Source organism: Tauraco erythrolophus, chromosome 18 (assembly GCF_009769465.1).
Source record: "Tauraco erythrolophus isolate bTauEry1 chromosome 18, bTauEry1.pri, whole genome shotgun sequence".
Lineage (NCBI taxonomy): Eukaryota > Metazoa > Chordata > Aves > Musophagiformes > Musophagidae > Tauraco > Tauraco erythrolophus.
Genome location: NC_141482.1, coordinates 15,493,522 through 15,516,623, shown reverse-complemented (window position 1 = coordinate 15,516,623; position 23,102 = coordinate 15,493,522). Strand labels below are relative to the sequence as shown.

At 49.8% G+C, this 23,102-nt stretch overlaps 1 protein-coding gene across 7 annotated transcripts in view; it reads left to right on the top strand.

The window, feature by feature from the left end:
- KCNQ2 (potassium voltage-gated channel subfamily Q member 2) overlaps positions 1-23,102 on the top strand; it is a 65,829-nt gene that overhangs the window by 26,222 nt on the left and 16,505 nt on the right. For 4 of the 7 annotated variants that reach the window (XM_086623201.1, XM_086623198.1, XM_086623197.1 and 1 more), the window contains exons 4-11: positions 29-204; positions 1,311-1,436; positions 3,698-3,808; positions 4,498-4,593; positions 5,224-5,318; positions 8,792-8,821; positions 13,173-13,241; positions 15,206-15,235. In XM_086623201.1, coding sequence (XP_086479327.1) covers positions 29-204; positions 1,311-1,436; positions 3,698-3,808; positions 4,498-4,593; positions 5,224-5,318; positions 8,792-8,821; positions 13,173-13,241; positions 15,206-15,235 — 733 coding nt within the window. Of the gene's footprint in view, positions 1-28; positions 205-1,310; positions 1,437-3,697; positions 3,809-4,497; positions 4,594-5,223; positions 5,319-8,791; positions 8,822-13,172; positions 13,242-15,205; positions 15,236-20,784; positions 20,839-23,102 lie in introns of all 7 variants that reach the window. The other 3 variants (XM_086623200.1, XM_086623199.1, XM_086623196.1) reach the window with 2 other exon arrangements.

Sequence of the window (23,102 nt, the reverse complement as noted above, 5' to 3'; positions counted from 1 at the left end):
TCAACTTTGTGCCCTCTGTGTCATGCAGACATCATGGTGCTGATCGCGTCCATCGCTGTGCTAGCAGCGGGGTCCCAAGGGAATGTCTTTGCCACCTCGGCGCTCAGGAGTTTGAGGTTCCTGCAGATCCTGCGCATGATCCGCATGGACCGTCGCGGTGGCACCTGGAAGCTCCTGGGCTCTGTGGTCTACGCACACAGTAAGGTAAGTCTCAAGCCAAGAACGTTGAGTCACTCTTTGTATTTTCCCCCACCAGAGACTTTGGTTCAGTTCTCCACTCCAAACATCTCCCAGACCTGGAGAGATTGGAAAAACACCATGGAGTAACACAGGGAGCAATGCAAAGTCAAGAGACACGAGGTCTGATGGAGCCCTCCGACAAGTAGAGGAGAGAAAGGAGGGATGTTTAGCTGTTCCCAGGGAATATCTTGAACATAGTGACCACCTGCACACTGACACTGCTCATTTCAAACAGCAATTAGCCAGCAGCCTCGTTAAGCACAGGTGTTGCTGCGAGCTCTTTGTCTAGGAAGCGGATGCGTTTCTGAAAGCGTGTCCTGTGAGCAGCAGCCTCTTGCAGGCACAGTTATTGAGATGGGTTCCTCTTCCCGACACGACGTCAAGGACCTTACAGGTGTAAGGCACCTTGGCCTTTCTCTGGTTTGGGAAGAGTTTGTTGATCTCTTTTTTTTTTGTTTGTTTCCTGCTGCCGAATTTATGAATTTAACATTTCTTCTCTTTCCTGCACTTTTTTCCCTGCAAAGCTTAGCCAGAACTATGTAAAAATCACAGGGAATTCATGGGTCTCTTGTCAACCCTTGTATTAACTTCATCCAAAAATAATCACTCCTGTGAATTCTGAATTAAAACTTCCTTGAAATTGGGGAATATTGTGTCCAGACCCCAGCTTTGTAGCTCCTCCCCAGTTCGTGGAAGGGACCTGCCCCAAGCAGAGTCCTCAGGGATTTGGGGTTCCTATTTCGCTTCCCTGCCTGAACTGGGGAAATGTTTGGGTATTTTTTAGTCTCAGTTCCACACCTTGAAATAACCGGGCTATTAACACTCCCTTTCCTTCTCCGTTTGCTGTATGTGTTTAGATGATGGGGTCTTCAGGATGGGGATAGCCCCTTGCGTGTGGCAGGGCCACCGCCAGTGCATGGTCCCATCTTCAAAAATGCCACTACTGATCTCCAACTGAAGCCCCAAAACCTAAACAAATGCAGGGAAAGTACAGATCCAACCACAAGCGAGTAACTCCGCTTCTGAAGATGCGCACCAGGATTGCAATTATTCTCTTCTGTCCCTTGCAGGAGCTGATTACTGCCTGGTATATTGGCTTCCTGTGCCTCATCCTGGCCTCTTTCCTGGTATACTTGGCCGAGAAAGGAGAAAATGAGCACTTCGATACATACGCAGATGCACTCTGGTGGGGTCTGGTAAGTAATTTTCCTAGAACAGCTGCTGGTTATTAAAATAAAATGCCCATTAACCCTCCATCTTCTATCACTTATGTGAGGAATCGACTTAGGAGTGCTTAGTTAACATTTTTATTAAATGGCTTCAGGCTTCTCCATTTAGCTCTTTTTCTTAGATAAACCTCGTAGAAAATGTTAGGGATCGTGTTTCTTGAATTAGCTGGAGCCGCAAGGAAACTGGGAACTCGTGTGTGCCCAGTCGTGGGATTTAGCTCTGTCGCGACAGCAGAGGCAGGGCAGATAAAGACCCCGCTCTATGGGATGCTTCGATCATCGTTTTCACGAGTGTTGCTGCCTTTTAGTGATTTAAAATCGTACTTGGGCAACGTGCTGTTAAACATGCTGGAATAAATTTTGTAAAATGAAAGTTTTCCACGCTGAAGGCGCTCCCCTTTGCACCCGCGCCGACAGAGGAGGAGAGGGCAGTGCTTTGTTTGCTCCGTGTGCGTGTGAATTATCGGATTACCCGACGAACAAAGAGAGAATTAATGACGTTCTAATCTTCTTGTGTTATTGTTGTTCTGCTCCGCCGCCGTGGCACGAGTTTGGCCTTGATTCCAAAGCGTGTAATGAAAATCCCAGATCTGATCAAATCCCAGTAACAGGCTTGGGGAGGAATCGGCTGATCAAGCAGCTCCTCGGTTCCAACAAAGGGAAAGAAGCAGTAAATTGCTTTTCAAGCTCCGTGGTTATGACAGAAAATAAAAACAAAGCCCAATTTGACATAACTAGAAAATAAACAATGAGAGGGAAAAGTGACAACCCAGATTAGAGCTTGGGAGAACCACGTGCAGATTCATCCTTCCTGCTTCCCAGGCTGCACAAGACTCTGGTGGAGGATCATCTCCCCCTGTTTCAGGACACGTAGGATTCACCAGACTCCTTTGCCACTGAGAAGCTCAGAGGAAAATTTGAGCTTCATTAAAATAAACAGGTTTTGTCACTGTCCAGCTCACGGGTCCAGTACAGACAGATATTAAGAGATGGGCAAAATAAATCAAATTTCAGGTTCAGAAACTCATCCCTTGGTCTGATCTTAGTGGATCCAATCCTTGTAGTTGTCTATATAAACGATAAAAAAATTTGTGAACCAACTTTGCAGTGGTCACGGAGAGACCGTTGCTTTGACGTTGTGTTTCCATAAGGAGTAGCCCTGCAGATGCATTTTCTAACCACTTTGTCCAAATGGCATCTAATTGATAGGGCTTTTAGTGGGCCCAATTAAACAGCGCTTTGGGATTGTGCTTCCATTTGTGTAAAAGTGTTTTTCTTTGAAGCTGAACACGTGAGGTTTTCAAAGCCACATCAGCACGGTGTCAGCTCCCACCCCTGGGGCCAGCTCTGCCCATGGAGGCCATGGGATGGGGACAGCTTTGGGATCCATTGAGCAGAAATCCCAAAGATTTGGGATTTCCTAATCGGACCATCTCTCCCTGCCAGTCCCAGGCTCTCCAAACCCTCTCAGAAGCCTTGGGAGATACCCAGCATTTCCCACTAAAGATATCCATGGGCTGAAATGGGAAAATATGTCTTTTCCTACAGTTTAGAGTTCAGGGGATTATTTGTCTCCAACAAATCTCTTGGCTCCTTCCCCAAAATGCACACAGCAGCTTGCTGTTGCTTTTTTGGTGCATTGCAATAATGCTGAAGAGAGGGAAAACCATCCCTAAATTAGGTTGTGTGAAGCAGCTGTAATTCATCCTGGCGGGCTAATAGGCTGTTTTAAATAAGAAGGGAGATGGGCTGGTAGGCACTGCCGGGAAGGTTAGGAATAAACAGCATCGGATCTCTACGTGTACAAATAGCGCTGCCTTCTTTTGGGAGATGCCAAAAGGGGGTTTGGGGGAACGGTGCTGGTTCCCTTCCCCTGCCGAAGGCACGGCCCCGTCTCCCGGGGGAGGCTCCAGCCTCTGCACCAGATGGCAGCTCTCTCCATGTCGGCTGAAGGCGAGAAAACGCTCCTGACTGGCGTGAAAACTCAGCGGGGAGGGTGGAGTGGTGTCCTGGGTGCCAGGGCATCGCTGCTGCCCGCATGGGTCCCATCCCAAGAGGCTGGAGGGGTCCTCCTGGCTGCTGGAGCTGCACCCCAAATGGGTGAGCCCCGGGCCTGCGGTGACCCCGGCTCCTCTGCATCCCTCTCCGGTGCCGTGGGTGTTTTGGCCGGGTGGGTTTAGTGTGAAGGCTGCATGACCGAGGGCTGCGTGGTGGTCTCCTCCCTGCAGATCACTCTCACCACCATCGGCTACGGGGACAAGTACCCACAGACGTGGAACGGGCGGCTGCTGGCGGCGACGTTCACGCTCATCGGCGTCTCCTTCTTCGCCCTTCCTGCCGTAAGTGGGGGCTGCTGGAGGGGGTGAGGGGGTGCTCAGCTCTGCTGCGCTTTGTTCCCAGCCCCTGGAGCTGGTGGCACCACGACAGCTACATCCAGCAGCATGATGTACCTGGGGACCTCCCAACGGCGCCTGCTCCGGGGCTTTTGAGTCCAAAAAAAAAAAGAGGGGAAACCATGTCTGAATATCCACAGCTCAGGCACTATGTGTATGAGCAAACAGGATGGAAACTCTAGATTTGGCACTGCACAAATATTTATTAAATAAACCCCTTATTTTTTCCAGCAAAGGGCTGTTCCTGGGGGTGATCACACTATTTCTGCAAATTCCTCCTGTCCCTTTCGCCGCGTGTTTCGGTGCGTGGCATGGATCTCATTTTCCCCTCGGGGGATAATTTGTTGAATGCCAGCACGGTGGGGTTGTTTGGTGTTTTATCAGCCAGCTGGAAGGGAGTTTGGTGAAAGCAGTGATTTCCATCAGCACCAGCAAAGTCCACTCCCCACTGCTGCCCTTTCGTGGGGAGCATGTCTGCCAGGGCTGCTGCGGAGGGGGCTCCCCTTCCTCCCCCTCCAGATATTTCAAGCAAAAAATGAGCCAGAACAAACCTTTGGAAGGAAAACTAGCTGCAACTTTTTAGTGCAAACTTAGCTGACACCTTGCCAACTGCAAATTGTCGTTCTCCTCCCCAGGGCATCTTGGGCTCGGGGTTTGCTCTGAAGGTTCAGGAGCAGCATCGCCAAAAACACTTTGAGAAGAGGCGAAACCCGGCTGCGGGCTTGATTCAGGTGAGGATCACATCCGAGGAGTCTTGGGGTCACATCACCCTGATTTGGGGGGGTTTAATAGACTTTTAGAAGTTGGGGAGGGGATGGGCAGGTGAGAAATGGGGCTGTGTGTGTAAGGTGTGAGACAGCAGCTGGGAACTGGTCTTGTCTGGGAATAAATGCCAGGAAATCAGCCCTGGGAAAATAGCATATGTGGTAGGCAATCTGGGGGAGAAAAGGGACGAAATCCAGCCCAGCACAGTAAGACAAATGCATTAGGACAGTCTGTTTTCACCAAAGTTCTTTTTTTTCCCCAAAGAGAATATTTATGCTGATATAAAGTTACAATTGGGAGCATTTTCTTCACGATAACAGATGTCTGCACAGAAGGTTGGCCTTGGTATATATCTTGGAGATTTGAAACTAAAGTCATTTTATTGTTCCCCTGCTCCTCTCTCCAAATTTTTTAACTCCCTAATGGGCAGCAACACCTGTTCGATATCTGACTTCACCTTGGCAGTGAGTGCCTGGCATCTGCAGCTGGGCTCATGTAGACTCATAGAATGGGTTGGGTTGGAAGGGACCTCAAAGATCATCTAGGGTAGCACTGGCCGTGCCCGGGGCCACGATCCCACCGTGTCTCCTCCGTAGGCGGCGTGGAGGTTTTATGCCACCAACCTGTCCCGGACGGACCTGCACTCCACCTGGCAGTACTACGAACGCACCGTCACCGTCCCCATGTACAGGTACCTCCTCCTCAACCTCCCTCTGCCACTGCCGCCCTCGTGGTGCCACTGTCTCCATGTTTATTTTGTTATCTGGATATATAGTTTCGTTATTTACTTTTTTTAGGTTGAAAAATTTGATTTCAAGAGCTCTTAAGGGCTGTACGTATGCTTTTTCTTTTGGAGTTTTTTTTGCTTTGTATATTTCTTTTTCACATGATTTTAATTCCCTTGTTGTGTTGTTTTTCTTTTTGTCTTTTTTTTTCTTTTCGTGTCTGTGTGTGTACACGCTGTTCTTTTCACCTTTATTTCTCCACGTCCGCTGGTAGTCGCGTTGTGTTGTGACAGTTGCCGTGCCCGGGCATGAAGACCTCCCTCCCGAGCTGCCCTGGATCGTAGGTAAACGCCACCCTTGCCCTGCGTCCAGCTCCTTGTGCCCACTCAGACCCCCTTCCTGCTGGTCTCTAATGGTCCTTCTGCCTTACACCAAACTTCTGTCCCTCCCTTGACTGGCCCAATGCTCTCCCCAGGTGCAGTTGCCCTGGATCTCCCTTTCCTTTTTTTTTTTCCTTTCTTTAAGAGGAGGAAAACCAGACCAGGATTCAGTGAGCGTTCTCCCATTTCTTGCATTTCATTTATCTCCTACGACTTGTTGACACGAGTAGGGAAGGATGGCAAAGCCACGACGGATGGTGCTGGTCAAGCGCCGCTGCGTTTCAGCAGTGTCCTTCTGGCTTGCTTTGGGGCATGGTGGCTCGTCATCGTGCCCAGACAGCTCTTTCAGCTGAAATAACAGATTAGAGCAGAGCTGTGGGAATTCAGAGAATCACAGAATGGTTTGGGTTGGATGGGACACCTTCCACTGCACCAGGTTGCTCAAAGCCTCATCCAACCTGGCCTTGAACACTTCCAGGGATGGGGCAGCCACAACTCCTCTGGGCAACCTGTTCCAGTGCCTCACCACCCTCAGCCTCTTGGGACTTGGAGCCTCATGGAGATGGGGACAGTCCCCCGCCGTGCCTTGCTGCCCGCAGGGGGTGGGGAAGCTCCACATTTCCCGTGTCCCTCTTGGAGTTGGTGGCATGGAGGAGGAGGCTTCCCTTCCCCAGAAGCTGAAATGCACAATGCTGATGTTCGTTTTCCACTTGACGCTGCTCTGCATCCCGGGCAGGGCCGTGCCTTCCCTTCTGGTGTGTGTTTAGGGGCGAGCCAGATTGATTTGGGTTTGTACAGCAGCCAGACGTGTTGGTTAGATATTCCTGTAGCTTCATGGGGTTTCGTTGGGTGTGATGGGGCTCCCTGTGCCCCATCTCCCTGCTCCCAGGTAGGGCTGTGGTCCAGCACTGGGTTGTGCCACTGTGGGTGCGAGTCCATTTCTTTTTTCCCATGTTACTGGTGCCTTTTAGCCCTTGGGCAGACGGTCTGGATACATTTCCTAGGGGGTAAGCATTAGCCTGTATTTAAAACGCAGCAGCCAGCCTGTTAAACCATCTTAAAAACCCATTGGAAGTTGTGTTGTCGTGGTCAGTAAGTTTTCGTTGGATTCATTCCCAGTGTGTGTCTGACCGGTTGCTTTTTCCCCCCCAAGAGATTTATGAACCGACTTAAAGATTTTGTCTGGAAAAAAAAAAAAACCACTACCCAACAAAACAGAACAAAACTGTTTTCCAATAGCATTAAACCCACCCATGGAAACTCTCCCTCCCAGTATTTGACCTTCTCTCTGAGATCAGCTGCTGGAAGGGACGAGGACCAGAGCCTGGTCCAAAGTCCACTGCAAAACACAGAAAACCAGGGGCTGATGTCAGTGGACTTTGTCAGGTTTTGCTGCATAAAGACCGAACTTGCCACGCAGCCGGACGCACAGTGACACCCTTTTGCACGAGGACATGCTGGGGTGATGACTTGCTACTTAATCCACTTGTGAAAACCTGGATTTCCCATGGAGCTCATATGCGGCAAGAAAACTAAGCTAAAGAGCTCCAGAGCAGGCTAAATAAAAAATTTGAGCAGGAGAAGGAGCAAAAAATGTGATTTGGTGAAGAATTTAGCTGTCTTGAATGAAAAGCCAGGACAGAGTTGTAGCAGTTTTGCTGGGTGATGCCATGGGTGCAGCTCCCAACGTTGGTCCTGAGCAGCGGTGTCACCTTGGCCTTCCCTGGGCACAGGTTTCTCTGCTCTCCCAGCTTCACCATTAAATCCCAACTCCTGTCTGCGCGCAGGCGAAGGGAGCATCACCTGCAGGAGTGAGCCGTGGGTGCACCAGTGGCTTCAGCCGTTAGTCAAATTGGGGTTTTTTACCAAGAAAGCGGTGCACATCTTTTGATTATATTTTAGGTGCAAAGAAATTAATTGGAAAAAATGAAAATTTTTTAAAAGGGGGTAACTGTACGTTCTGGCTGCAGCTTCCATTGCTCACACTGTCCATCTATCCTCGTCTACCCACTTCCCTACGGCAGCGGGCAGACGCTGGCAGCCCCGTGCCAACGCAGCCTCAGCAGCATGTCGAGCCCAGCGCCGTGTCACGGCGGTGGCCCCTGGCGTGTGGCTGTGATGCAGAATGTTTAGGAAGTGGGTTGGAGGAACAGAACATCCCTGTCTGCCTCCCGGGTGCCTGGGGGTGGTCTGCAGCCCCCACCACCTTGGCACCCTTTCTGCTCGACACTGGGCTGCGTGTTCCTCCTGGCAGGAGCTCTGTGGCTTGAGCTTGCCCATCTTCCTGAGGCATCTCCCAAAAGACTGGCTGCTTGACATGACAAAATTGTTACATGTGCCTTGGAGAGGGGCTCACGTGTCCCAGAACATCACTCAGATCGCTGCGGCAGAGCTGGTCTCACTCGTTTGGGGAAAACACGGTGGCCTCTGAGAGCATCTCGGATTTAATCTTTAAATTCCAAACGTTGTAGAAGCAAATTTGAAACGTGCACAAGGCTCCTGTGCCTGCAGGTACAGTTTGGGCTTGTGAGGCACATGTAGCTTGGTGTGCCCAGACATCCTAACCTGCTGCACATCAGCCACTGGATTTGCTGGGGAAAAAAAAAAAAAAAATCTGCATTTTATTGTCACTTGTGAGAACAAGTTGATCTCATCTGTGTTCAGTTATTGGTCTTAAAAAAAAAAAAAAGCCACCAGCACATCATGCCCAAGTCAGCAGCCCGGTCTGATGGGACTGAGGGCTGTGAATGTCTCACAAAAGGTCTCTCCGAGGCCCCCCCACCTTTTCCCCACTCTCCAGCGCTTTCGGAGCGAGGTGCCAGCTGCCCATGCCCGAGGGTGACATGGGCACGCTGTGGTTTCTGAGCTGGCTGAGCTCAGCCCACGTTCCCGTGTCACCTGTAAGCGTGGTCTGCCTACACATCTGCTCCCGGGATACACCTCGTTCATATGCTAATTTTCTTTATTCTGTTTCTTTTCCCCTTTCCTCCACCCCACCTTTCCCCCCTGTTTTTTTTCTCTTGTCCCTTTGGTTTTCTTTGGTGAAAACACTTGAAAAGCACGCAAACGCAAACGTACGGTGCCTCCAGGTATGAAGTGCATGTGACTCTGCAACTGTGTGTCATGTCACTCCTTGTTCTTCGTTTGGGACTGTAACATGCAAAACATTTAATTAGAACGGAAAAAAAAAAAAACAAGAAACTCTGAAGATCAGTTTTTTCGAAGGAATGAGTGAAAGCCCAAACCAGACCCCCATCCTGCTGCCTACAGCCTAACTCCGTGCACCTCCATGTACACTTTAGCTATTGGTACACACCAGTGTTGGGAAACTGTCTGCCAAAATGATGATTTAAGGACAGAGAATGGGAGAGTGCTTGATAAGTTTGCTTTTTTTTTAAGGATGATTTCTTGATGGTCTTACCAACCTCCTCCAGCTCATACAATGCTTAACAAGAAAATGTCCCTGTTTATACCATTTTCCTTCTGCCATCACTCTTGTGTTTTCCACTTTCTCCAGCCCTCTTTTCCCATCCTTCGTTGTACCATTTATCTCACTTTGTGCTGTGGGATGAAGTTCCCACCTTGTAACGTGAGGTTTGGTTGAATTTGCTGGTGTGGTGGCACTGTGGGACACATCAGTGGTAGCACAGAATAAAGTCACAGGAGTGGCCATGCCTGCTTGTGAGGGCAATGTCTGGAGGACAGAGAAATCTGGAATTCTAAATTGGAATGATCATTCAGGAGTTCCCTCAGTAATCTAGTCTGATTTTTGAGAAAGAGATGTTCCAGCTCAGCAGGACTCTCCCATTTCAGTTTTTAGTTCCAAGACTGACCTAGAGCCCCAAGCAGTTGTTAGCTCCAGTTATTCAATCTGGGACTTAACCTTTTGGGATGAATCCAAACGAAAAGACCTGTATATGGCTGGGTAAGATTTATTATAACTAATATTATGCCAGGTTCTGCAGAACAGAGCAGATTTTTCAAATCACGGGCATATTTTATATAAGCTGGGTATCTGAAGGTGTAGTCAAGTCAGTATTTTAAGATGAGGAATAGATAACTTGCATTTCAAGACCGTAGGCAGTTTAAATCCTCACTTAATTGCATTAATGCCGTTCGAGCCGATGTGATTTAGTGTCCAATTTCCAAACCTGGTTCCAGTTTTTGCAGGTGTAAATTTACAGCCTTAGTAAATCCCACTTACCACTTCGTGTGGTTAATTTACAGCCAATTGCATCAATGAATTGCAAGTATAATGTTATGAATGTGTTTTCTCATTGTCTTGAACAACAGCCTGTTTTGAGAATCAGGCATTTTTCTACTGCTGGAAATGAAATAAGAATGTGCCACTTCCATCCCATTTCTTACACTAATATATTTTAGTATAAGTTTCATAAATGTTCTCTGTTATGAAAAATAGCTTAGATTGGAGACATAAAGTCATGGTTAGAGTAGTAATTGGCTCCTCATAGGAAATCCAACGCAGCGTAGAAACTCATATAAGTCTCCATCCCATTCCAGCATCCATCTCCTTGTCACCTTCTTTCCTAACCGTTCGTACTGGGGCTGTTCAAAAAAAAAACCTCATTGTCTCTGTGTGTGTGTCGTGGTGTGTACCTGGTCCTGTATCCTCCCGCCCGCTGTTGTGTCCTGCTGCCCTCCGTGTGTTGTGGGTTTTTGATGGTGTCCTGGCCGAAGGCATGATACCTCCACTGTCCCCAAATGCTTGAATGTTATCTGTGCTACCAGGAATAGTGAATTTTCCTTCTCTTTGGATGGGGGGAGTCGGTGCCCGGTGTCAGTGTGGTGTTTGTGCTGGGAGGGGTGATGGGACGCAGCTGTGGGAACCGCTGGGTCTTCTGCAGCAGCCACCGGTGACTTGGAAGAGTTGCTGTGGTGGGTAGCATGAGCTGTGTGTGTTCCCGTGGCGTGCAGATCTTCTCACCTCGCTCCCCTTTAACCGAAACGTGCTTCCCTCGCTAACAAGTGACACTCAGACCAGGGGGAGAGAGAGAAAACGTGAGACATGCCAGCCGGAGGTCCTTTCTCCATGTCTCTGGAGGACATGGTGGCACCTGTGGCACCTGTCCCCTGGGCACACACCCCAGTATGGGGTGCCCTCCATCCCGTTGAAGGGCTGTGCAGAGCCCTGCCTTTTCTTTGAGGGTCTGCTGAAGGAGTGCTGTGCATTAGCTGTTCCCCAAGCTGCTCTTGTAGTGGCAGGTTAGGCTGAGCGTTCAATTGAGATTAAATTTTGGATCAAGTATGTGTCTGAGTTTACACCCATTTTTAATAATTGTTATTTTAGTAGAACGTTGTTTTTTCCACCACTTGTCTAGCAGGCCCATCACCCTACCACGGAAATGGTGAATTTCTGAGTTTGCTCATTTACCTTCACCTTTGCGTGGAGATATCCGTGGTGGCCCGAGAGGTTGCCACCTTCTGCATGCTGTAGACCTTGTGTTGTGGGCTAATGCAAAAGAAGGAGCTCCTTCTGGGACGCTGAATCCTTCAACCTAGTGAACTATTGAACTCTTCAGCTCCGAGACTTGCATTGGTGGAAGCCCTGGATTTGTGATCCCAGCTGGAGAACGTGGGGCTGTTGTCCTGTGTTCTGCTGGGTATGGCCCTCCCTGAGAAACTAACTCACCAAAGAACAGTTGTGCACTCTTTGTTAACCACTAAGTACACTTTGTGCTTGATTTTCTGCACCACCTTCTTCCATGTGGGAACGAATCTGCAAACCCAACAGTGGGTTCGGATGGAGGTGACAGCCCAGCACTCGTGCACTGCTCTGCTGCACCGAGGTCAGCTTCTTCCTGACGTCTTGAGTGAAGAGGATCATTAATTCATCAGATCAGGATGTGCTTGTCTCTGGATGGAAGCGAGCAGAGCTGGACTGGGGAGCTGAGCCAAAATTTTCAGGCCTATTTTTACTCTTTTCTCCATACTTAGGATTGGAAAGTTTTCTGATTGCCTCGTTCTTCTGAACACCAGATCTGCTCTGCTGAACAACTGTGTTTTTGAGGACGAGTTTTGTGCGTGCAGAGGAGAGGCTTTTCTAGTTGGGTTTTTTCCAGTTAGAGGAAAACTGGTCTCGTAATGGCTGAAAAAAACCTGAGCATGACAGCACCTTAGCTGAGACCAGTCTATTCTGGGAGTGCAAGCACTTGCACCCCTTTCCTTCCAGTCCTTAGTTGTGGTTTTGGGACAGTTTGAGTAGGTCCTTCTTGCTTTCATTAAAACCTACATGGTTCATTTTCCAGCAAAGCCATAAAGCACATGCTGCCTCAGGGATGTGGCTCTTTGGGCTGTGGCTCCAGCCACACGGACCTGTTCCCAGCCCACCAGCAGCCCCTTGTCCTCTCCTTCGTCCCTGCAACGATGCATCATCCTGCTCGCTTGTCACACGCATGACCAGAGGCGGCTGCTGTGCTGACTTCCCACCCTCTGGGCACGGTGGTGGCATGTGGCACTTGGACAGTTTGACAAGGGCACGCTGGTGACCCGGAAAGGACTTTGCAGCACGCCATGGGATGAGCCCCGTTGGCCTTGACCTGGAATGCAGAGTCCCCAAGTGAGCTCTTAAGTAGATGCTGCACGTTGAGTGTTCTCCATCCTGCCCCCGACACCTCCAGCTCACGTCTCTCTTGGTTGAAAGCCTGACTCTGAATATCAATGTTAAATGTTGATGGAGCAAGCCCTGGTCTCCCAGGGTCTGAGGGAAAAATCCAAAAGTGGATGTGGGAGCTAATTCAATGGCTTTTAGCACAAAAGCAGAGTAGGCAGCAGGGCATTTGTTTATTGTTGTGTTTTTTTTAATTATTAACCAGGATTCCCATTGTCAGATTCTTTTTCTTCCTCAGAAAGGAAGAAAGCCCATGGTTCCTAGAAGATACATGGTTTTGCCATGTTTTGGGGCAAAACCTGACATGGACAGTAGCGAGTTGGTTAAACTTGGCCCCGGAGGACGCTGCTGTTTCTCCTGGGTCGCTTCCAACCTCGGGTCTCTGTTTTCTTTGCCCCATAATCTGCTCCTTCCCATGCCTCCCCGCGTTCCCAAGAGCAGCAGGGTCGAGTTTTCCCATTTGTCTCTGAAACTGGAGCTTCTCTCCACTTCAAACACAGCTGAAGCTCTGACCCCCAGACAAAGCTTGGGGCCACTTGGTTTTTTTGGATGTTCAAAACCCGGCGGTGCAGACAAGTTTCTCTCTCTCTCTTGCTGTCACCCTCCCTCTTTCCCCACCGCTCTGCCTGAGGACACTGTTGGAAGTAGTAGCCAAAGCCCTCTCCATCCTTCCCGAGCTGTCCCCCAGTTGCAGTTGGTGGCACAAAGCTGGTTCTAGTTGAAAGGAGGGGGCAGCGGGGGAAGTTTCCGAGACAGGAGGCTCTGAAATCAGCTCTGCCTGAATATTAATCATCTTTATTTTCTCCCTCTAGACTCATCCCTCCTCTGAACCAGCTGGAGCTCCTGAGGAACCTGAAGAGCAAGTCGGGACTGACATTCAGGTTAGCAGCAGAGTTGAGAGCTCAGAAAGCACACACTTTGCAATCTTCTTTTGTGGTTTGGGTTTTTGTGGGTTTTTTTTCCCCCCCACCCTTCCTGCCTTTTGCATATGGACAGCCTTGAGGATGTGGGAGGTTTTGGCAGCTGGTGCCCCATGGCTCGTTGAGCGACATCCTCCCCATCCCTCTCCCATGCTGTACATGAATTTCTTCAGCCTAACTCGGCTCTGGAGTAACGTTACAGTGCTTCACTGAAAACCCAAAGTCATATTCCCAGAGGGTCTGATGGAGGTAGTGTTCCCAGTTTTCCTCTGATCTTTCTGCTCTTCACCACTTTCAGAAGAGACTCAGGCCCACGATGTGTTAAGCCATTCTCTGTTCCCTCCAGCCTTCCCTCGCCTCCCCCGAGAGCAGGCAAGGTTGTGGCACTGAGAAATTTTTGCTAAATTTGCTGTGGCAAAGCAAACATGGTTGCCCCAGGTGGCCAGGAGTCCTGCAGCCATAAACCTGCACTCGAGATGGGTAATTCTGGGGGTTTTTGAGCAGGTGAGGCTGCCCCGTTTGCTGAGCGGGGAGCGTGCAGACCCCGGGAGGGATGGAGAGATGCTGGCCGTGCCGGTGGGCATCGGGGCCGGCGGGGAGGTGTGGGATGGGACCTGCCCTGGGCTGCTGTCTCTGCAGAGAGTAGAGATCTGTAGACCCGTGGGTCAGACTGCAAGCTTTTAAAATGCGAGTGTTCAAGCTAGGGACTGAGGTTGGGCTTCCAGCGTTGTCTGAGCAAGGAGCAGAGGGTGGAAGAGTTTTTTTTTTTTCAGTCTTTCCAGACTGCTGCCTTCAGCCTAAGGGAGAGAGGCCGGGGTCTGTGCAGGTCTCAGCGGTGGGTGGAGGCAGGGCTGGGGCTGGGATGGCATCACGCTCCGGGGGAACCAGCTCCTGCCCAGCTCTTCTCGCAGTCCAGTTTGTCCCTTAGTCTGTCTGGTGTTAGGGGAGGCAGACCCTTATCTGCTGAGAAACGCAGTCTGCTCCCTCTCTTGTGGGACAAGGCTGCTTCGGGGCCCCAGAAGAAATACAATTTCCCGGCGTGAAGGACCCATGGATCAGAATAGTGGAAGGCAGAGCGGGTTTTCCTCGTTGCTGGAGGGAAATGCTGCTGAGATGCCTTGTTGGGGAAGGTGAGGGTGTTTTTCAGCGTGGCCTTAGCTTGGCTTGCAGTGTCCTGCCTGCCCTTCTGCGGGTGTTCAGCTTGCTTCATCCTCAACATCAGTGATTTTTCAAGGCAATCGAGTGGTTTGGGTTTTTGGGGGGAAACCACGTGCAAAAATTGTGGCTTCCCACTCGCTCCGTGTAGCCTTTGCCAACTGCTTTGACGAAGTAGCTGCCAAAGGCTTGGGAGGCAGAAGCCCCACGCGGGGTGTTGGGATGTCAGGGCAGGGGTCTGCACTCCATCCTACCGATGCCCCGCTCCCTGCACCGTGTGTCAGCACTGCGGCACGGGGCAGTGCACCGAGAGACGTGACATTAGCTCTGTCCCAACGGCCAGGAGGGGAAATCAAGTGCACCGGCATCATGGGAGCTGCTCACATCCTCCCCTGTATGCAGCAACGTCTCAGGGAGGTGCGTTTCCAAAGGAAGGGGGCTGCTCTCCGAGCCCACGGAAGTCCTCCTGTGCTCACACAAATCACACAGCCCTCGGGTGTCTCAGTCCTGCGTAGGCGTGAAGATGGGTTGGGAGAAACTCTTCAGCCCTGTGCGTTGTATGTGTCTTCTCTGAGGTTGTGTGAGTCTCCAGTGATCTTCTGTCCGGGCCAAAAACTCCAGGAATTAAGTGCTCCTTTCCCTCTCTTCTGTCCACAACTTCCACTTAGTTGTATTGTTTGGTATTGTCCTTTCGTTATGTTTTAACAGTGAAGCAGCAACATCTCTTGCCACCTGACACCATGCTAATGTACTATTGCTTCTGTTTAAAGGAAAGAGCAGCAGCCTGAACCATCGCCAAGGTCTGTATCACTGCCGACACGCCATTCCCATGCATTCCCTGTAGATTTCTATGTCCGTGTGTGCGTGTGTGTACCATGTCGTGGTGCCATCGAGGGAAGCATTCTAGGTATTAACGTGCTTTTTCTGTGCTGTGGCAGTCCAATGTACCTACGTGTATGCTGGACCTTAAATCATATCTTCCTTCCAGTCTGCCTCGGGCCGTAGCTGCGAGGGTAGCGAGGCTGTGGGGGCTAGAGAGAGGTGGTGGGCAGCACGGGCAGAGCTGGCAGACACTGATCTGGGGTGGTTTACGCTGCTTTTTTTATTCTTTTGTTGCTGGAGTCATAGCTGTATATAGTATAACACAGGCTGGATGAGTGCCAATGGGTAGGTGATGCTTTGACCGTCTCCATCACCCAACGCCGTGCCAGGCGGAGGTGCCACGGGAACATAAAGCCATCTCCGTGGCACCCGGTTAGCACCTTCTCCTGAGCTCCTCTGGCTGCACAGGGTCGTGCCGACCTGCTCCGCGGGACGCAGGAGGGCTCTCTGGCACGGCACAGCGTGGCATGGCAGAGACACCCTTTCTCCACCCCGTTCCCTTTGGCTTCACAACCTCGGGATGAAGCACAGTCCCTCCTCCACCTTCCCTCCGTGCCTCGAGGGCCCCGTGCAGAGCGTGCTCGACCAGGCGCCCTCTGTGACGTGGCGAGCACCTTCCAAGGCAGCCATGGACCTCCGCAGGGCAGAGCTTTTCCCTATTCACATGCCCCAGGGAAGGCAACAGGGCTGGTATTTGGGATACTTTCAGGATACTTTTCATCCCCTTATGAGTATTTAATTCTGGGATTTTTTTTTCTCCTGTATTTTCCCAGTTCTTTTAAGAAGTACTTCTAGGACTGACTTTTTTTTTTTGTCTTGGGAGGCAAGATGCAGGACTGATGATCTGCAGAGATCATCTGCTTGGCTTTCAGATCTTCCATCTCATATCTCAAAACGTAGCTTACAGCCTGAATATTCTAAACACTGAACATGTTTTTCAGGAGTATGGCTACAGCCTGGCATTTTGCAGATGTAACTTTCTGCTGTGCCTTTTAGCTCATAAGAGGCGATAAACTAATTTTTCCCTGACATAAAATCCAACCGAAGATATCTGGGTAGATATGGTGCTGAGTAAAGGGAGGAAAATTTCATCCTTCCTGCCTTACCTCTCCCCCTGCTCTTTTTTCTGTCTTTCATTTGAGCTTTTCTTTGCAAGCAGAACCTCCGTAGTGCTCCATCCGCTTTCCTGCTGAATAAACCAAATCTCCAAGATCATGTTTCAACTATCCGGATTTTTTTTTTTCCTACTTGGGGTCTCAGCCTGCATAGCAGGAGCGAAGGCAGCCTCGATCCAGTCTTATTAAAGCAGGGAGCATTCCGTGGGAAGTGCCGTCTGGGAGCAGAGCAAGGCTGAAACCTGGGCTGGCATCAGGAGGGTCAGCATTCCATGCCAGGGTCCTGGCTGCTCCGCTGCCCTGTCTCAGCCAGTGACACACTTCGGATGCATCGAAGGGTAAAGCCACATTCCTCGTGGCACAAAAATCTCTGTTCAACCCAATCAGCTCCAGAGCCAGGGAAATCTTTGGACTGATGGTCCCTCGTAGGGTCTCACCAGGCAGCATCCCTGCAGTTGCAGGCACTAGGCTGATTTCTTGTTTTCATAATCTCAGTGCTGTCTTGCAGGGCTCTTTTTCACCCATTAAAACACAAGGTTGGATGTATGTCTTCATAGGGGTTGTAGATTTTTCCCTGTTCGTTTTCTACATTGCTTTCTCAATTTCATGTCACAGAAAGAAGTAAATACAGCCTTTCACTGCCCTTTTTCTGGGTATTTTTTTAATATTGGGAGCTCCTCCATCAGGGTCGTTTCCAAATGCTGTTTTCCTGCTCCTGTCTTGTATCTGCCTCCTGTGCCACTGATGGGTTTTGTTGCCATCTGTCGTAAGATGCTAAACCTGAACCCAGGAGTGCTTAAGCTGGGGGTCTGTATGGCACTGGAATCCTTTCCATAGCGTTCAGTTCAGCTCCATGGCAGAACCAAAGCTCCTTCCTTTCTGTTTTGTTAGGGCAGTATCAGTCCTGCCTGCTCCCCCTGCCCTTGTCTGGCTGATAATGTCTCGGATCTCAGGAAGGAATTCCACACGGTGATCCCTATATTCAGGGGGACCCCAAATCACCTATTTTCCTAAACAAAAATCTCTGGATCTTTTACATTCGCATCCCAAATCTCCCACCCACTTGAATTTCCAGCAGCCTCCCGGCGATGCTCGGTGTGTCATCCTGCCCTTAGAAGAGAAAACTCGCCCCATTCCTCAGCCCACCCAACAGTTAATCATCCAGCCCAGTCTGTCGCTGGTGGCTGTTTTGCTTTGGAAACTCCTCGGGATGAACGGTCTCTCACAGCAGAGCCCAGCACCGCACTTCTGCTGCCTCAGTGGGTAAAGGATTTGCTGCTTTCCCTTTCCACCAACCTAAGGAAACGTACAGTCTCTCATCCAGAGGCAGCTGGATCTTCATCCCATTGTAGTTATCTATAGGGAGTGGCTGATTTCCTACATCCCTCTTTCTATAACTGGTACCCTGTAAAGCCCTTCCAGCAAACAGAACAGCTTTTTTCACTATTTGGCATCTTAATGTATTTTAAGCTAGAGGAGGGATGCTGGCACGGCTCGTGGGAAGTGCTGGGCAAGACAACCGTTGCCTTGCAAGGTCAGGGAGCATCCCAAACATCCCCAGCACATGGGGTGGCTGTCGGGGTCTTGCCCACGTGCCAGCGGTGATGCCATAGCCGTGCAGATTTCTGCCAAGACGGCACTGGGCGAGCTGGGGATCACGTCCTCCTTGGGTGGGAGGATGTGGAGAGGCGATGGCGTTAGCATGGAGGAGGCTCAGGGCCACCTGGAGTTACTCGGGTGGCTTTGGATTTGGTCTTGGCGTAAAGCAAGACAGCCAACCCAAGAGACAGGTTATGTCCTTTCTCTGTTGCTTCTGCCTTGTTTGTCACTGCGAGCTTGTCTGCATCCATCCGCGTCTGAGTGGCGGGATGCTGCGTGCTGCCCTGCGCGGGGGCCAGGAGCTCACCTGCCCGGGACGTGGAGCCCAGGCTGTGATGAGCAGAAAAGATGCTGGCCTTGTTCTACATGCTACGTACCTCTTCCCCCTTTTTATTTTTCCTTCCTATTTAAAAACTGCTTACAGAGCCTCCGCTGTTGCCCAGCACTTTGGGTGCTGTGTCCACCCTACCATCTGCCTTGGCCAGGAGAAGTGGCCGTTGGCCCTTCACCAGGCTGGCTGCTGCTGCAGGAGCAGTTAGCACCAATGATGCCTCTGAGACCTCACTGCCCTCGTTCAGAGCCCAAACATGAGTCCTCTCTGCCCCATAACGCTCAGGGAAGGAGGGCTGCTCTGTAACGGGGCTTTCATCACCTCTCCTACTGCAGAAAGCCAGCAAACCAGAGTGGGAACAGGGTTTGATTTACTCTTACGTTAATCAGGCTGGAAATTCTTTGTGGCATCTCGTCTCTGTTTATTTTGTCTTCTGATTGTGACGTCAAAAAGACAAACGTATGGTTAGCCGGTACAATGGAGGCTCCTGTATGAAATGTGCGCTTCAGATGCTCTTTAACAGGTGGTTTGATAAACATCTGAAGGCATCCCTGACCACATTTCTTCCTCTCGTATTTTCCAAAATCTGATTGGGTGAAAAGCTAAAAATGAATGAACCAAGTGATCCTAATGATACCTTAATATCAGAGAAAAAGAAACGGAAGGATTCCAGGGAACCGGGAGGCTAAAGCTCAGATTACTTTGTCCAGCATGAGTTCAGTTCTGCAGGGGATGGAGAGGAACCCCTTTGGAAGGTTGTCCGCTGCGGTTTGTCCTTGACCCTGAGGAACTCAGCGAGACCTTGGCCGTTACATCAAGTGAATCTGGACTGGGCCGCCTCGTACTGTGTGTGTATATCTGTGTGTATAGCTATCAGTGTATGTGTACGTCTGTCCGAGATACACACGGCATTAATATCTCTCTTCAGGGGTGTGATTAAGGCTTTGGTACGCACTGGAGGATGCCTTTGGTTGACTCAGTGGGCCCCTGCTCATCCAGCCCAGGGTGTCCGAGGTGTCGCTCACCGCCACTGCCCCTGGAAACTGGTGTTGATCATGGGAGCCCAACGGGCCACGTTAGCCTGGGTTGGCGTTTGACCTTCTAACTGGCGTCAGAGACTCATGCTGGGACTGACAGTAATCTGGAAATAATCGGTTGCCTTTAGGGGAGCGGATTATTTGCACAAAAGGAACCGCATCGTTGCGTAGGGACCGCAGGGGAGACCAAGAGGAGTGACCCACGTGTCTCCCCGAGACTCTGCATGCTCAATATCCCCCTCCCACGGCGCGGTGCTCAGACCCCAGCTCCGGAACAGCCCCGGTAGCACCACTGGTCCCCAGGGCTCCCTGGGGATGCGGGGTCCTGTTGTGGGCACCTGGGGAGTCCCCAGGGTGCAGAGGGTGGTGTCAGCTGAGCTTGCACGGGATGCCGTGAAGCAGAAGGAATTCCTGCAAATTCCTGCAGACTCCTTCTGCGTATGCCCACGAGCTCCTCCGATTGCCGAGTTCAGGCGTAAAATGAATTTGGGGTTTTATGCCCTTCAGCCTTTTCAGCCCGTCCATGAACTCAGCAAGCGATGCCCGCCGGTGGGATGATGGGGGCCACGTCATTACCCTTCCGCAGGTAGAGGGCTGCTCCATGGCACGGAGGACCCTGGTCATGGTGGCGATCTCCTGGCAGGGCAGTGCCTGAGTGGCGATTTGGGATGGGCTCCCGGGAGATGTGGTGGTGCCTCAGCAAAGCCAGTAACTCCCCAGAAGTGGTAGGGCCCGCCTGAAAAAACATTACAAAAACCAGATGTGTGAGCACAGATGTTCAAGACCCATCCCGTAAGGAACTGCACCCGCCACACTCTGTTTTTATCTTATTTTTTCTTTTTTTAATGCCAGCTTAATATAATGCTATTTCTTGTATAAGAAATGCAAATAATTCATAGGTTAAATAGGTCTCTTTGTGAGGTATTTTTTGGTGGTTTTTTTTGAAACGAAAAAGAAGGAATTTGAACCTTTTGGATGTTGTTGGACAAAACAAGTTGAATTTTTTGCTTTCCATGGCTTAGGCAATTCAAAAAACCTGTCTTTTTCATCTGTTTAGAGGAAGAAGAGAGTACTTTTTGTTTCCAATGCAGAAAATGAAAAAAATCTTCCTGTGGGACACAATCAATTGTAGATGAACTGACGCCACCAATTCAATGTAGAATGTATCATTTCTCATGATGACATTTATTGTCCACAGCGAGACAAATTTCAGGAATCCTCTTGATTTTTTTTTTTTTTTTTTTTTACTTAACGCTCAAACAGAAAAATCCTGTCATGAACCCGGCCCTCAAAACACCTGTCTTTTAAACCTAGAGTCAGTAATCAAAAGTTTCCTGTCTGGCATTTGCTTCCAGGTCTAATTTTTACTCTCCCCTCATTTCCAGTAAAAGCAAACCGTGCAGAGAGTCACTATGCGGATGCTGCTCAGGAAACTCTAGGTACCACGGGAAATGCGTCGCACGGAACTAATCAAAAGCTGCACGGCTCATTCTCCCTCTACCCTGCTACCACCCGTTCTGATCACTTCTCTGCTTAATAGAGGTACTAGATGAGTAAAAAAAGGTGAAAGAGCCTCCCCGCTGCCCGCTCAGGAATTAAGGGCTTCCTTGTCTGCTGCTCGTGCAGACGGTGTGAATCAAAGAGATGAGGATGGGGCTGGCAAGCCAGTGTCTGCTCAGCCATGGAGGAGGCCGGGAGTTGAAGTTTAAGAAATGATGAAAAATTTAAAACAAACAAACAAAAAAAATTTAAGATTATTTTTGAAGAAGAGCCCTTCCTCCTTATTGCTCCATCCCTCCTCGAGATCCAGGCAGTCCTTGCAAATCGAATTGCACTGTACTGCAACATCAAGTTAGTAGCCTGAGAAATGCCACCTTCCTTCCTCCGTTCAATCACCATTCCTTTGGCTCTCTGAACACGACAAATTGACCTTTCCCAGTCTTGTGGCCTTTGGAAGCCACAGCTTGCCTATCTAGCACCTCTACTACGCAGCTAGAGAAGGACTAATCTCAGCCTGTCCCACCAGACGTAGGGGATATGGGTTCCCCTTAGCGTTGACGTTGGCATCGTGAATGGTTCTGTTTCTCGATCCCATGGGGAACCGACAGCTAGAGCAGAGGGTTTCGTAGGAGCAGAGTTTTCATCTTTTTCATCAAGCTGACAATCGTTAGGTGGCTTCAGAGAATTCCCAATGAGCATCCCTTAGTGCACCCATCCGATGGCCATAAGGGTACACAGATACATCTGATTTTACTTAGGCATAAATACGTCTACTTCCACGCCTGCACTGGAAGAGTCTCTTCCCCTGCCCCAGACACTGCTTCTCAGCAGCAAACATGCACCTTCTTGGATTAGCACTGCCCAGAGTCTGCATGCTGTGAATGCTGGCAGGTGAGCCCCATCAGCTGGTCCCCGCAGCCGGGCAGGCGGAGGGCCCAGCAGTGGCAGGGCACTGCGTGATGCCGCATGTTTGTGAAACCGGATTTTTGCATGCTCTTTTTTTGGAGTCCGTTTCAATTCTCAAAATCACCAGTCTCTGTCTCCCTCAGAAAGCCAACAAAAGAAAGTTTAAAAAGTATATGTATCTCTGATTTTCTCCATTAATTGTTCCAACTTGTATCTTTTCTTTTCTTGCTATTTTTTTCCCTGCTGGCTGTTTTATTATCTGTCAGACTAGAGGCTAAGGCTCATGCCTGATATATGTGTGTGTGCCAGAAGCTCAGAAGTAGGGTGGTAAATCCCATCTCTGAATGGGTGACAGAGAGGAAGGAGGCATGATCTACATTTCATAGTAAGCATTTCTTCATGGTAGGAGATCTCCTCTGCCTGGATAAGTGGCTTGAATCTTTGAGTTAGCCTCCTGCTACGTGTTTTGACGGTGCTGTGACCTTCACTGAAGTTTATTCTTGAAAGAACTGGTTTAAATATTGGGTGATCATCATCAGCACAGACAGCATCTCGCTGCATTTCCAAATGGCAAAGATTTGGTCAGTAGTCTAGCTGAAAAAAAAAAAGATTGTGACTTCTGTAGGATTTCCATTTGCCAGGTGAGGTTGTTTTATCCTTGGAGGCAGAGGCGTAGCACAGACTGGGACTCCTCTCCAGAGAAAGGGTCCTTTCCGTTGCTTAACGCTGAGGTTGGTTTTGGCAGAGACTAAAACAAGCAGTGATGCTCGTAATGCTGTCCTCTCACCTGTCCGTGTCCAGTTCTGTTTTCTGGAAAATCAGCCACTCTGATCTTAATGTCTTCCTTACATGTCTTCCTAGGCATGGATTTTTAGTTGGTGAAGCCAGTATAATTTTTTGTATTTTCTACTGAATTTCTTCCCACTGTGGTCCTCATTTCATCTCCCCTATCTTGAGATCTGCAAGGGAAAGGGAGGATGACACAAACTATTATCTCAAGATCTTCTTAATCCATTGGAGACCCTGAGAAGGAGGATTACAGACTGTGAATCTTCCAGTCAAAAAGGAGTCTTGAACTTTGGAGTAGCTGCAAGAGCATCTCTGTCACCTGCATCCATCCTGAACGTAGCGTTTTACACACTGTCCCTTAGTAAAACTATAGGTTAACCTTGAAGGGCCGTAAAAACAATTCAAATGTCTTGTTTTCCCAGACCCTTGGGCTACCTGCCTGCAACCCCCCGCTGCACAAACTCTTAGGGGCAGATGCCAGCACTTAGATGAGTCTAAGGCTGAGTGC